General features: G+C 43.2%; 1 protein-coding gene across 6 annotated transcripts in view; it reads right to left on the minus strand.

Annotated features, from left to right (window-relative positions):
* The window catches only part of FGF12 (fibroblast growth factor 12), a 224,307-nt gene that overhangs the window by 67,936 nt on the left and 141,185 nt on the right, over nucleotides 1–15,186 (minus strand). For 5 of the 6 annotated variants that reach the window (XM_032697750.1, XM_032697752.1, XM_032697748.1 and 2 more), the window contains 2 exons: nucleotides 11,582–11,692; nucleotides 4,087–4,190 (listed from right to left, as the gene is read on the minus strand). In XM_032697750.1, coding sequence (XP_032553641.1) covers nucleotides 4,087–4,190; nucleotides 11,582–11,692 — 215 coding nt within the window. The remainder of the gene's footprint in view (nucleotides 1–4,086; nucleotides 4,191–11,581; nucleotides 11,693–15,186) is intronic. The other variant, XM_032697749.1, reaches the window with a different exon arrangement.

Raw genomic sequence — 15,186 nt, forward strand, 5'->3', positions numbered from 1 at the left:
TGGGGCAAAACCAATCCCAGCTGCAATGCCACTGAATTATACATATCGTTATATTGAGAGCTGCACTTTCAGCATACTTGGGCAGACCTGGGGAGGCTCAACAGCCCCTTGATGGTGATCTGCTCCAGGAGAACCAGGTTTGCCTCTCAGGCAAAGCACTTCAGAGGCACTCCCTTTCCCGTGCCTCTGTGAGTTGTTGAAGGGATAACGGAAAGAAAGTTGGGCACTGAGTAGAGAAACTTCACAAAAGAAGGTTATACAGGAGTGGGAATTAATTTGGTGGTGGAACTATTAACTCCAGACAGACAGTAGAGGATGTTCTGTGTCTCCTCCCGTTAAGATTAGACTGTAAATTCACTGGAGCAGGACGTACCTCTTTATTCTGCGTTTCCCTCTCCTGTGCAACAACCAGCCTTTGGTGGCAGCTTCCCATGGGGTAAGGCACTACAAGTAATACCCACTGCCCTTCATTCATTCCGTGTGTTTTTACTTTGGCATGAAATGCTAACAGTGGATCCTCAGGAGAATCATGTCCCTCACCAGAACAGGTGCTGATAGAAACCCTTGTGCACCATCAGGGAATTTACAGCTGCTCTACATTATAGGAAATCAAATAGAAACACACCAATGACTTCACAAACTTGCTATGAAGACAGTGTTTTGCATCCTAAAGCCAGGTGCCTTCAACCAAGACATGATTTTCTTGTCTACTAAGCACCTAATTCCCATGCAGACCTCAGAGGTGGCAATAACCTAGTTTCTGGGGGGGGGGGGCAAGGGGGGAATCAGGTATCTAGCATAAGTAAACAATGCACAAGTCGCAAACAGCTGCTTCCCAAGCAAAGAAGCTTTATCATCTAATGCATTTAGGCCTCTGAAGCTGGCTAAGAATCTATGGCTGGCTTCAAACCAGCAACCCAACCCTACACTATCCTTGTCTGAACAGACGAGGTAGGGATGAGGAAACTCATTGCTGAAGGTACCAATGTGGCTGAGCCCTCAAAAGGTCCTGCACGTTTCTACAAAGAGCCATCTCAATGAGCTTGGCTTTAGAGGACTCCACTCAGCCCTACTTTTGTGCTAATCAACACCAGGAAGACTTTTTCCAAGGGCTGGTTATTCTAAGCCCATTCATTCATTGGCCCAAACTCAGAAGGAGCTGGCACAAACCATCTTTGAGACCAGGCTGATAATAGCCTCTGGTTTGATCCAGGGCAGAGGATGTCAGCCAAGATCTCAGCTGTCACACAGAGATTAAATATCACCAAAATAACCCCACAAAACAAAACCAAACCAAATCCCATAGTGACGACACGTTCAGTTACAGCATCAATCGGGGCTCACGAGGAGGGGAAAAAAATGAAAAAAAAAAATAAATTAAAAAAACCATTACCCTGGACAATTTTATCTGAAACCAGTCCTGGGTTTGACCATGTTCTAAGAAGCCCTTGCAGAGCTCGGCCTGGGACATACAGCACAGAAAGCAGCCAAGCAACAAAAAAGTTCATTTATCAATGGACCTGTGTGAGTGAACAATATTTATGGGGAATGTTGACCCATTTTTTCAGAAACTCCTCAGAAAAGGTTAGTGAAGAAAAATAGGTATATGCACAGAGAGAACAAAGTGTAGTTTAGGGTCCGCTAAGCAACAAACAGAAACAATGCGTCCCCTGGAATGGGCCGCATGGCCAGGGGCTCTGCTTATCCCAGAGGACAAGAATGTCAAGTCCTACCAAAGCAATTCCTCTGCACAGTCTTCCAGACTGATACAGCCATGCCAAAGTTTGGCTTGGACTGGGATCCTGGCCCCAAAAGGAAAGCTACAGTATCCAAAAGAGACTGCCCAAACAGGTCAAGCTCTTCTCAGATATACCCAGTTCTTTTAAAGCACCCTGGTTTCCTCATCCCTTGTCTTCAATGTTATGATGGGCTTGACCCACACTCCCTGTTTCTAACTGGCTTTATCCACAAAATTTCTTTTTTCTTGCCCTGAGGTCTGCTCCAAAGCACAGTGAATTCATTGATTTACTGCTCTAAGACAGAGATAGAGCCACTAGTCATCACAAGAAAAGTATTAAAAAAGTTCCATCTCCCTGGAGTAGAGATGGGCCAGTATCATCCATTTACTGTAAATGAAACCTTAGATCACGTTGATGAAATGAATAGTTTCACTCTTATTAGTTCAGACAGATCTGAATGCCATCAAGCTGTGGCATGTAACGAGGTTCATTTCATTAACCAGTGGCCATCATGGTGCATCCTTCCCCATCAGCCTTCCCTGATTACTCAAAAGGGGCACACTCATTGGAAATAAGAGGGCCCCATTAAACCACCCACATTTGAACACACGTGTGATCTGGTGCCTTTTAGGAGTTGATATGACTAGCAGATGTGTTTCCTGGACAACACGGTCCTCCTGCAGCTTATCATCTCTTGGTATGCCCCTCCCACCCTTTATATTGTGTCTCACTACTACTAGCAAGAGATACTTTTCCTCTGCATCATCTCTAATCTCTCAGCTGTCAAAAATTACATTTCCAAGTCTCTCTTCCCTCTTTTGCCCGAGACTCACACCTTTCCCTCCCTTGCACTATTTGTTCAGAAAATGCTGACCTGAAGACCCAGAGCTTGGATGTGGCTCTGTGACACACACTGATTTCCTGCAGTCCTCATTTACAAGGCACTGGTGGTACAAGGAGCCAGAACTCTGCAGCGGGGCCAGAGCTATGTCCTGTACTGCACAAACTGGCCTAAGCATCAGTCCTGACCCCCTTGACGATGTGCCCAGAGGGAAGCATCCACAATGCATACCATACTAGGTATTACCTTTAGGACTCTGGTAGCTTTACAAAAAGAGGAAGTTTTCTCTGTTAGTAAACCAATGTAATTTATTTAGGAGCAGTCATTTATGTTTACTGGGCTATGAAAGAACAGGAAGCGTCTGGCATCCACAGAGATCCAGATTGATCTCTCTGTCTCTTCTTGACAAGCAGCCAGCTTTGAGACCTATCTCGCCAGGCATACTAACACATTCACTTGTTGTTTCCTACCCTGAGCTGCTGGGGAGACAGAGCTTTGTTACATCCCCAGGGAAAGGGGGAAGTCCAAATCATGTGAGTGGTATAAAACTGACCAGGAACAAAGATGGATGGTAAAAGTCAGGAAAAATTGCATAGAACAACTCAAACTTCTGTCCTTTCAGTGGTCCCATCTCCATGCTCATATACACTTTTAAAGCAAAGTAAATGCCTAGACAAGAACAGAATCTCTGCATTGTAAATTTACACAAAGGCAGATGAGATTAAAATCTTGGCTATACACTGTAAAGCTATCATAACTCTGGAAATGAGAAAAGTATTATTAACTATCACTTTTTACTATATAGAACTAGAGCAAAGTTATTTGAAGCATAAAAATTCTGGCAAAGGGCTGCCATATTTAATAAATCACCAAATCAATTATTCACTGTGAAAATCAATTACTTACTTCAAATGAGAATCTTATGAATAACCTCATGCCCTTTCATGCCATCTAAGAAAGTTATAAGGAAATTAGTTGGTAAAAATTGCCTCACTTATCTCTTACGTGCACTAAAAAGACCACACAAATACAGGGAAATTCTGCCAACAGAATAGTCCAGAACCATTTTAATGGAGTCAGGGTATTTCTGTGGATTTACACTGCCGTCAAAAAGAGACCATGAACCATTGGGGCACCACTCACGATCAGTTATCTGGGTGCAACTCAGAAGCAATCCCACTGAGTCCATGCAATTTCACATATGTGAAATCAGAATATAACCAGCCAACTCTACACCATCTTCTCTACAACATGACCTACATTAAATACGTACTCAAAGGAACACAAAGTGTATCTTCACAGGTCAGGAAATATTGCCAAGAATCTCCATGGAGACACTTTAAAGTGAATATTGCATGGCCTTGCAGCAGCTCCCCCTGCTCCTGCTTTTAAAGGTTTGGTGATACGTGACCGTTTTCAGAAAAAGCTGCAAGTGCCAGCACAGCCTGCTTCCTCCTGCCCACAAAACCAAACCACTCCAGGACCCCAACAGTGCAAAGTACTTACTGAGCTGTAGAGATATCCCTCAGCGTTCATGGCAACGTACAGACCTGCCTTCACCCCTTGGATTGCCACCACGCGAAGACCCACAGGAATTAGATTGAAAAGGGCTGTGGAAGGAAAAGAAAAGCAAATTATATGGAGATATCACCCTGCATGACCACTGCTGCTTTTGCCCCAGGCCCAGCCCACCCCACTCCTGACTCTTCACAAGAGACTGAACTAGAATCAAACATCCCGCTTCCAGCTACAGGAAAGGACTGCAACCACAGTGCTGATGGTGAAAGGAATTTTTAAAAGTACTGAATTTGGCTGCCTCTCAAATGCCTTAACACACCCATCAGTCTGTCTGATCACTGCCTTTGCAATGCCAAGGGCTTATATGTGTTCCCAAGCTAGTGCATCTCGATGGCTTTCCAAAAGCCAGCTGAGCTGGGTACTGCACATATACATGACTTTACCTGTGGCAAACGCAGCAGTACAATTTAGTTTAGTTCACCCTGAAATACATTTAAGCCTAGTCACACTTTCTTGCATTTGCCATATGCTAAAAGAGTACACAGACAGTGACCATGGCCAGAAGGTTGCAAATTAACTTGACTGTGTGTTTGCCCGTGTGGCCCCAGCTGTCAAGGGAATGAAGAAACTCAGGAAGAAATACTGCTCTAGTCCATGATCTGAGCACTGCTCCTTATTCAGGAGTAGCACTGAACAGGATAGAAGAGGACAAGTTCTTTCAACATTCAATTTTACTGCAGTCTTATTGATTAAAGCATTGGAACCACTTCCTCCCAATTAATTTCTTCATTGCTTGACTCGCACCCAATAGATCCTGTATCTCATTGAAAGACCCTTCCCATGAATATACACATTAATGTACTGTCAGGTTTTTGCTACATTTCTAACAGCATGGACTCAAGGAGGAGAGGACTGTCAGCATTGATAGACTGAGCACTGAGGCATTAGCATGGCTTTGTTTCCGCTGAGATTTATAGGACAAGACTATTCAGATGTGGTAGAACCCCTTGTGTTTCAGCTTAAAAAGAGCTAACTAGACCTTGTCCCAGGAAGCTCAAGATATGGAAGGACAGGCACAGGGTCAGGCAGAAACAAGCCCGAACATAATGGAAATACTTCACTCAACATCTCTTCCCACACAACCACCCTGAAAAAAGAATATTTTTTCTGGTTCCATAGTCATGAGGTCAGACTGCCCCTGACATGTTCATGAAGCATTTCTCAAGCTTTTTAACATACTCATTTGCAAAAGCCTGCTTAAAACTTCTCAAGAGCTTTGGGGTGTTCAAATGAGCCCAAGGGAGACCTGTGAATGGGTAGAGTGCAGAGGAAAGGCTGAGTGACAGAGCACGCAGTGAAGCATTCCTACTCTCCAGCTGACTGTTAAGGACATCATCCTCTAGCTGATGGATTTTATACATCATTTACAAAGTTTTATGTCTGACACATCACACTGGAGCAAGCACAGCACAAAAGAGTCTTCATGAGAAGGCAGTTGTGGGAAAAACTCCTCCTTCTCACTGTGCCATCTCACAGCCTCTCCTTCCCCAGGAGATGGACCACTGATGATTTAACATCAGGATAAAGCAGTTTTTGCTGAAATGGCCTATCCAAAATGCTAGAGCTTCACAGGCCAGGCTAGTGTTATTCCTGATATGGGAGAAGGAAACTGAGTTAAGCTCAACACTAAACTCACAACCTGAAAAGACTGGTTCAACGAGCACGTGCCAGGTAATGCATGGATTTATCTCAACTATAGGATGCTTTCCAAGAACCTACCTCCTGTACAGTGTGAATTACTGCAGAGGACAGAAGACAAAAGTGTGTTTGAATTCCTTTCCAAAGAGAAAAACTCCAGAACATTTATATTCAACAAGAAAATAGGAGGGAGTCAAAAAAAAAGAGCAAAAAATCCCTGACACCATGGCTTGGTTCTCTCCTTGCAGTCAGGGGTTCAGATTACAAAGTCTAAACCAAAGTTCTAGGATTCTCATGATTTCTAAGAGACAAAGCATAACCCAAAGTGTATGTGAAATGTAATGGAAAAGGTTACATTTGACCTAAATACTTGGTGGATTTGCTTAAAGGTCAGCGATGGATAACTTTTCAGAAGTAAAACCTGAAAAAAGCCCAGGAGACAAAGCCACTTTGCTCCAGATATCTACCAGATGTCTTAGTTGAGCTGTTGTCAGGGTTGTCTCCAAAAGGGGATTCATGAATTCCAGCTTCACATGAATACCGTTTCTTCCTCACTTAATTCCCACAGAAGACTGGATGACTCCCCCCGGTGAGCTACCTCAAAGGGAAGCACCTCAAGCCTAGCAAAAAAAAAAACCACCCTACTCTCAGCCCCTTTTTGTGCTTTTAAGCACCATATTCAGTAAAACATCAAAGCATGTGCTGAAGTCTTACTAAAGCCAGTGCCCACATTTGTGATTTCATGGGAGAATGTCAACAGATGCATATGGCAAATGCAGTCTAGCCTGGGTATTCATCCATGATCAACTGGAGTCAAGGACAATGCTACTCTGATACTGTCCCCAGACACGACAACACACCCCAGCGTAACTACTCAAGTGTTACCTCTCCCTTTCTCCCTACCATGAAGGTCTAAAACCTTTTGCAATTAACAAGTCTATAAACAATTCCCCTTTCCTATATTTTCCTCCTACTGAAAAATGGAGCATATTACTGCTAATAACGAAACAAAATGGGCATCATCATTCATTCCCTACAGCCAATTTGTCTTGCATGGAAAACCTGTGACAGACCACTCAAAGCATTCATTAGGCAGCAAGGTGGCAATACCCAGATTTAGGAGGTGAGAAGTTCCACTTGGAAGCACCCACATGTTTGCAAAGCTCTCCTTCCACCTATACATGTAAAGCAGCACAGGAACAATCCAGTTGTGCTGTGTTAGAGCAGGAAGACCATTGCCAGTTCCCAAGCTCCCAGGGACCCCGCTGCACCCACAGCAGAGCACTTTCTGCAAGACACACTGCAGAGCAGGGGAGCAAGTGGGCAGGCAAGCATGAGGACACACAACTGACATAGGTAACTGGCAGCCAAAAAAATTTAGGAAGCAAATGTCTTCCTCTATTAAAAACCAGCAGTTTGGGTCAATCAAGATTTTGTAAATTTTCAGGGCTGCACTCAAATCTAGAAACAACTTTGTTTTCATGCTTCCAAATGAATATTTCATCGTGCTTTATAACAGATTTAAAAGCTTATACGGTTTATTGTAAGAATATAAGAGTGTGTATGGGAAAACCCTTCTACCAATCTCAAAAGCAAGATGTCTCATTTTTTGTGAGGAAAAAAAGTCTGATTAATTTGAAACAGCAGATTTGGAGATGTGGAAAAGGACTAGCTGTGGTAGAATAGAACGGGACGCGGTGTGCTGATGTGAAAAAGAGAAAAAAATTAACAATGGTCTATTTTCTATGCCATCTGCAGCTTCATGGAATGGACATGCTCTTTTACTTCATGGGCAGAAGAGAGAAAAGTTAAGATGTTGAGTATTCGTGCCCCTTTTCCTTCATTACATATTCCCATTTTCAACCATCAGTAAATTTACACCTGACCCTGGTTATTGATGATACTACTTTTAGCACCCTCCAGTCCTACACCCACGAGTACATTGTCACTGTTACGTTATGGTAATTCATCACCTAAAATCTGAATGCATATTTCACTATGGGTCTGGACTAACTTAATGAGAGAAATGGAAGAGTAAGAAAAGCTGTGCCGTATACAATGTATGGTCCAAGGAGGATGGTGGAACAGAATCCTCCTTAATCTTTTTGTGTTTCTGGCTGGAAAGCCCCAAACAATACCCTAGATATGCTGGGCTGTTTCCACCAGGTCAGTACAGTTCACCCATCCTTTATGCACTGTCCATTTGCCAAGGCTTTTCAGATGTTCAGCATGACAAACAAAGAAGTCCAATTTCTCTCACGAAGGGGCTCAGCCCAGGAAAGAGCAACAAAGAATGCAAGCACTGACAGTGGGAGTCAGCCCTGAAAGACCATTTGAGATCACTGGAGCTGGAAGGAAAAGGTACAGCCCTAAGTTCAGGTTCACACATGACATTACTAAGAATGCAAACAGGGGACTCACACACCATGAAATTGCACTCCAATTAAAAGAAAATCCTTCCTATATCCCAATGCCAGTAGCCAGAGAATGTGTCTCCTTGCTCACACTAAGATGGCGTGCCTTTAACGGCATGGTAGAAGGAACAGATGTCCCAAGTGCTGGTTCAGAGGAAGCTGGCTGGATGCCCATTCAAATGCCATTAGAACCTGGCTCCTAGTTGTTGGGTTTTTTTTTCCTTTAAGTGAGAGGAGGTGGAAAATAAATGCCATCAGCTTCGAGAACACACATAAAATGGGCACCAGATAATTAATTTAAAAATTACTTAAATATTAGCAGTTCATCTTGTATAAATAACTGGGTTTTTATTAGAACTTTTAATTGCATCAGACGTATCCGAGGGACACGTCGTGTTTCGTTCTGAACGCTTATTCTGCCAGAGTAAACCAACCTAATGTATTCCACGAAAATTATGCTTCCTTTCGTAATGCTAATTTAAATAATCAGTGTGCGGATACAGAACACAAAACAATGCATGGAACACGGTGTTCACCAGCTATTTAATTGTGCTAAGATGACTTCTGCATGGAGAATAGATGGTCATCCAGGGTGGAAAGGACTGTGCTGTGGACATCAAGAGCACCCTTCTCTGCCAGTGGATGCAAGTTAACCAGCCCCTCTCCAGGGGTAGGGAAATATTTATCTAGTCTTTGATGAGTTTTGCTCTTGCACAGACTTTTAACTGGCTGGTCAAGAATCTTCTTGAGAAGTATTTTAAAACAGAAAAGAGTAGAGAAGTAGATCTGTAGGATGTTCACTTAGACAAACAGGTTTTGACTTTCTTCTGGTCAAAAATGGAGATGTTTGGAGGAACAGAAAAGAAAAAACTTGGTCTGCTTTATTTTGGCTCTTACAAAGTGAAAAATTATTTTGTTTTGAAGCTGTAACTGGAACTTTCATATATTATAAAATGTTCATTCAAACTGAAGATTTATGAAGGAGAGCATGTGGCAAAAAGTTTTAGAAAATTGAATAAAGCAGAGGCTTAATTTAATTTTCAGAAGCCAAATATTATCAGGTTGGATTCTTTTCCTCTTTTGAGATGCCCTGAGATCAGGGGATGGGGAATTCATTGGCTTCGACCTTCTCCCAAAAACTTGTCTGAACTTTGCCAACACAGTCCCTGACTTTGAGCCAGTGGCTTGGCACATTTCAGCAAGATGCTTTCTGTCCCATGAAGCTGCTGAGGAAGGGCTGCCATCTCACCAGATAAATTTACACTCTAAAAGTGCACTTCAGTCCATCTATTTCCAAGTAAGAAGACTCGGTAGAAGTGGCCCTCAGGTACTCAGCACCTTGCCAAACTAATCTCTAACATTTCTGGTGGCATATATAAGTCAGTGCTGTTTGGGAAATTGGGGCCCAACCTCAGCCGTGGGAACTCAGGAGGTTCCCCTGCGCCCACTGAGATGCAGCCAGCAGCAGCTTCCCTCATCTTCCCTGTCAGCCTGAAATATTGCAGAACTGCTCTTACACTTTATTCTCCTCAGCTGTTTACCTAAATTCATCTCTGCTCCCATTTAAGCCCATTACTTTGTTGTTCAGTCCTCCCTGATAGATGAGGGTAATGAATCCCTGCCATCTCTAGCATATCTTCCCATGTTTTTGACAAATAGGCCTCCAATGGGATTTTCTGCAGCTTGAAAACACCCTATGTCATCTTTCTTTAGGAAAAAGCAGCTAATACAACCCAACACTGGGTCATTACTCACCCACTAAAGCCCACTGAACTCACCCCATGTTTTGGTGTCTGCCTGAGAGTATCACAAGGCCAGACTCTTCTTGTAGGAGGAGACCTGCTCAGTTCCTCAGAGTAAATGTGTGTGTGTGGAGGCCCCCAGATTCTCCTGCCTTCACATAAATTAGAAGTTGCGTCATTGCAATTTGCAGTATTTAATTTGTTCAACACCAGCATATGAAAAAGGACTAAAACCTGACACTTGCATCTGCTACAGGCCAAGTTTCTGTCGGATGCAGCCTCTTGGGTCATTCCACAAGGGCTTTCTATCGATCCGCAATTTCAGTCACCATCTTCCCAAAGCCCCTCTCATCCATGGAACCCCAGCCCTGGGCTGGCTGCAGCAGGGCAGTTCCACCACAGACAGTGGTCCTGCTACAGCACTCTGCCAGCTTCTTGGGCATGGGGCAAATACATGGATGTGCAGCTGCAGCCACCTTGCACCCTTGTCCAAGGGCATCTTCAAAGTACAATGTCAGTGCCGTGCTACACGTGTTGCACCCCTACAGACACCCCTCACCTGCAGCCCAGGCCCTGTCTCACTGGAGAAATGCTGCTTTTGATCCAACTAGGAGCTTCTTTGAATCAGAGTAAGATTTGTCCCCAAATTCAGCCAGCTCCTCCTTTCACAAAGTACATAAAGTTTGCTTCCATCAATCCTACCACACAGATGAACTTTTGTTCATCTCTAGTAATGACTACAAAGACACCCTCCATGCTGGCCAGGTTAGATATCCTTCAGCAGTGGCACAGGGAGCTTCAAACCAACACAACCTAAAATAACACAAGAATTGAGTCCTCCTCTGTTGATGTAATTTGTGGCAACGAGGCTCTGAGCTTAACTGCCCACTCAGAAGCATCAATCTGATGCCTATGAAATGCAGAGATGCTGCAGAAAATACTCTACACCTTTTTTAACCTTTTGAGGAGTTTTGGTATTGACTAAATAACTTCTTTTGCAAAAGGAAGATTGACTACTGCTTTGCATGTATTTAAACCAATATGGTTCCTGGATGTGAGCACAGTTTTTAAACCTGTGTGACTCCACTTTTGCTGGACAGCACAAACCCAACCCCTTTGATCAGGGTTTTGGAAGATGACCTCCTTTCACAAGGTCATTCAATACCCTCAGCCTTTACACCAGCCTCAAAGCACGAGGCTTCAGTGAACAGCTGCTTTTCTCCAGCCCAGAAATTCCTGATGCTTGCTGAATTTTTGAGGATAAAATAGTGAAAACAATTTTCTCCTCTTCTCCTTGGAGAGAGAATTCCCCCTATCCTTTACCCATGTGGCATGTGTATAAATATAATCTCCTTTCTCTTCTGGCAGCAATTCAAATCATGGGTTTTATTCTCCACCCCACCCAGATGGCAGTTACAGAATCGGGGCAGGAGGGAAGAAGATCGGAGAGGAAACATATGAAATTATACAGGCAAGATTTAAAGGGGAAGGACAGATAGGAAAAAATGTGCAGAAAACAGCTGTCTTCCTCCTAATTCGATCTTTTCAAAAATGAAGCTGCACAAGTGAGACCCACTAGGTGATGTATTTGATTGTAATTGGGTTGCAAAACAGGCTAATTTTTCTTACTGTAGTCACTGTTTTCGTCCTTGGTCCCATCAATTGTACCATCTGGGTGCATCTGCAGGAAGTATTCCTGCTGGCTGAATAACCTTGTCACAATTCCTTTCAGCTGGGGTTCTGCAAAATAATAATAATTATTATTATTAGATATATCAAGTAGCACAAGACCCCACTTGCTTTTCCCCCATTAAGCCATGAGTAAATGTAGAAGTGTTTGGCAGGTAAGACAGCTTTCTGTGATTCCTTTCAAGTATGGTTGTAAAATATTCATGTATACACAGATGTACCAGCAAATAAAACTGAGATCAGATGTGCAGGTAAAACATAATGCATAGTTGGTGCAGCAGAAACAGATTATGGTACATCACTTTACAAAGTTACTTACCGAATGGAAGCCTTTAGACAGTTTATGTATTCTGGATATGCCACTTATTCAGAAGAGTATTTCCTAGCAGTGTTGCAAAGAATGTGCCCATTGTTTCTTATTCTGCCTGTGAAGCCAACTACTTTGCTTTCTGTAGGGCTAATTCACTATGATGCAGTCCCAGTTTTATGCCAGTGAAAATCAATTTAAATCACTGCTATTATAGTGATGTAAACCCAGAGTAACCGAGTGTCAAATCAGGCTGCATGAGTCCAACTGTGTGGGACTCTAGAAGCAAAATTCCAAAAGGAACAGATGCAATACACCTCCAAAACTGACCTATGAAGCACTTATGAGCACCTTAAAACACCTGCAATGGTTTGAGAAATCTGTAATGTTTTGAAATCCTGCGTGTCCCCCCTTTGAAATCGTGTGCCCCACACCCTGGTAAATGAGAATCTTTGTCTCTAGCAGGGTCCTTTCCCATACCCTGTGTACCCTAGCCATGTCCTGGCTAGGGGCTTCCCTACTAACTCTGCAATATCTTATACCCTCCTGCTGAAAAGGAAAACACAAAAAAAGCAGAAACAACTTAAACTTCACATGACAGAGGTGTGCAGTTTTAGCAGCTGTCTCCCTGCCATCCTACCTATCAAACACAAATTAAGCAGTCAAAAATAAATTCAATTGTAATCATTCTAGTTTTAGAATTTGTCACAGGCAGTGCTGCTGGAAAGGAAGTGAGCTGGCTACACGTGAGCAGACACACGCTGGGATGACAGAGATCCTCCTTGTGTGACAGGAGGTTGTGGTTTTATGTGACCACCCACCAAAAGTAAATAAATAAGACCTAGTTATTGCTGGCTCAATGGACAGGAAAAAGTCCAGCGTAGCATACCACAATCTCCCCAGCCTCCTGCCTTTCATGCCTCCAGTGAGGCTGTTTAATAAGCCATAGTCGTTATATAACTGCGGTCACGTTGTGTGTTAAGTGTTTCCATTAGGAGCCCCTGTCTTGCTGTACAGCTCCCCTCGGAGGGAACCCTCAGCCTGCTCTTCTGCACTCACAAATCTTCCATGGCAGCGGGACCTCGGATGCTGACAAGCTGCAGGTGCAAAGGATTTCAGCTTAGAAAACTCCTCCACCAGCTGGGGGAGAGTCAGGTACTATTTCATAGCTACAAAAGCTATGAACTATTTCATAGTTATAAATCAGTGTCAGCAGGTTTCTGTGCTGCCTTAAAAAAGGTGATTTTAATGCAATGAGTGCTGAAGGCAGGCTTTCTCCCAGCAAGACTCAACTCTGGGACAGTAAATAAGTACAACTGTACTGGCCATCTACTAAAAGCTACCTGGTCAAGTCAGTATATGTCAAATTAACACTCAGATTGAGCTAAGTGTTTTGCTCTCTTCTTACCTAAATGAATTACCTATTTTGTTGAATGCAGCAGCTTGATTTAACTTGCTTTTCATTAGAAAAGCACATCAAAGCTAGAGGATATGAAAAGCTGTATTCTCAGGCACAGATGACTGCACCACCCTCCTCGAGCCTGTCCCCTTCCTCCCTGTTATCTAATACCACAATAGTAAAGGCACTAATAGGCACTCTTTGTTATGAGACACCTACATTTGAGTCCCTGAATGAATCTTAGCCTCAATTTTACTCGCTAGTTAAATTTTAATGTTTAAATATTTTGCACAAAATGGAAGAGATCCCAGAAGGAGAGATTTAGAAGATGCTGCTGCATCTTTCTGATGTGCTGGGGAAGGGGGAGGGTCTTGTTTTAAAGCCCCTCAAGTATAAGAGGAGTGGAGATATAAAATAACCCTGACCTTGTCTCTTTTCTTGGGAAGAGAATTTAGCTACAGGATAGAAGGTCCTTTCCTCCTCCTTTGGAGCGCAAACTACACTTCAATCATGCAAATCATTCTAGAACAACATGAAAATCTCTGTCACTTTTACTGAACAGCCTATCAAGTAAAACATTGACCAAATCTGCTCATTTTTAGGAGTGTTATGTATATTTTAGAGTTTATCAGAACAGCACCCAACCAAGGCAGTCTGACAGCAGCAGAGCTCCTGTGTCTCCTCACTGCACAGATCCTCTTCTGCAGGAGCATCCCCAGCCAGACTCATTCAGGATGCCCTGTAGCACCAGCAGACAAATGCCTCTTCCAGGCACCAAAGGATCAGAAAGCACTTTGGAGACATACAGATCTCTCATTACCCAGTTTCTGCATTTCTTTGGGTCACTTGCCACAGGAGAAAAACACTGGTGAGCAGCTGCACTTTTGGGTACCCACCTGAACTAAACATCAAAGTAATGCAGAGAGGTGCACAGCCAACACTGAGTTCCCTGCTCTAACCCAAAGAGGGCTAGGGAGTTGCCTGGGCTGTGGGTGATTTTTCTCACATAGGACAGGCATCTCTACACCTGAACTGGGCTCTCTTTGCATTCCAAAAAACAACAGGCAAGATCCATAGAGTACCAAAACCACCTGCATCTCTCCAGTGACTGCAAAGAGACCGGCTGAAACACAAACAGGTAGGCAGGTGACAAACAGCTGGCAGAGTAGCTGCTTCCTACCAGGGAACCTCTTGTCTTATGTCTGGCCATAAAGGGAGACACTGGGATTTGTCATTCATACAGCAAGCAGTGTGGCTGGGAGGCCTACAGACAAAATTTTAGGTGAAGGCAACTTTAATACAGAACGAGGATTTACCCATCTTTCTCACTCACTACAGAATTACTACCTGAACACAGAACTGTATAATCACTGGAAAGGAATTTTCCTGCTAGCCCAGAGGCAAAACTCTGCACATGACTTTTAAGAGACCTACTTTTGTCATATCATGTATTTTAACATCAATTCTTTCCATCTACAGAGAAATTTTATCACAGTCTTCCAGCATTGCTATCCCTTATACTGCAGCAATAGCGCTGAAAACCTCAGTTTATAGAAAAAAACCTCAAAACCAGTAGGTCTCCTTGGTAATTAAGGATGGTGGGACACCCTGATAAGTCAGAACAGGAAGCAGAAAGGCAATGAAATAGACGGAAAACTTTTCAGTTTTGCAATAAAAAAAGAGAAGCACCCTTCCCAGCAGGCAATATTAACAGTGCTTATTCAAGCACTGGGGGGGGGAATAAAATAAACCACCACAACCTTGATACTTTTATTTGCCTAAACTTCCCTCAATGATACTGCTCCAGGCTATAATCAATAAGAGAAAGAAGCAAATCAT

This window comes from Chiroxiphia lanceolata, chromosome 10 (genome assembly GCF_009829145.1).
Source record: "Chiroxiphia lanceolata isolate bChiLan1 chromosome 10, bChiLan1.pri, whole genome shotgun sequence".
NCBI lineage: Eukaryota > Metazoa > Chordata > Aves > Passeriformes > Pipridae > Chiroxiphia > Chiroxiphia lanceolata.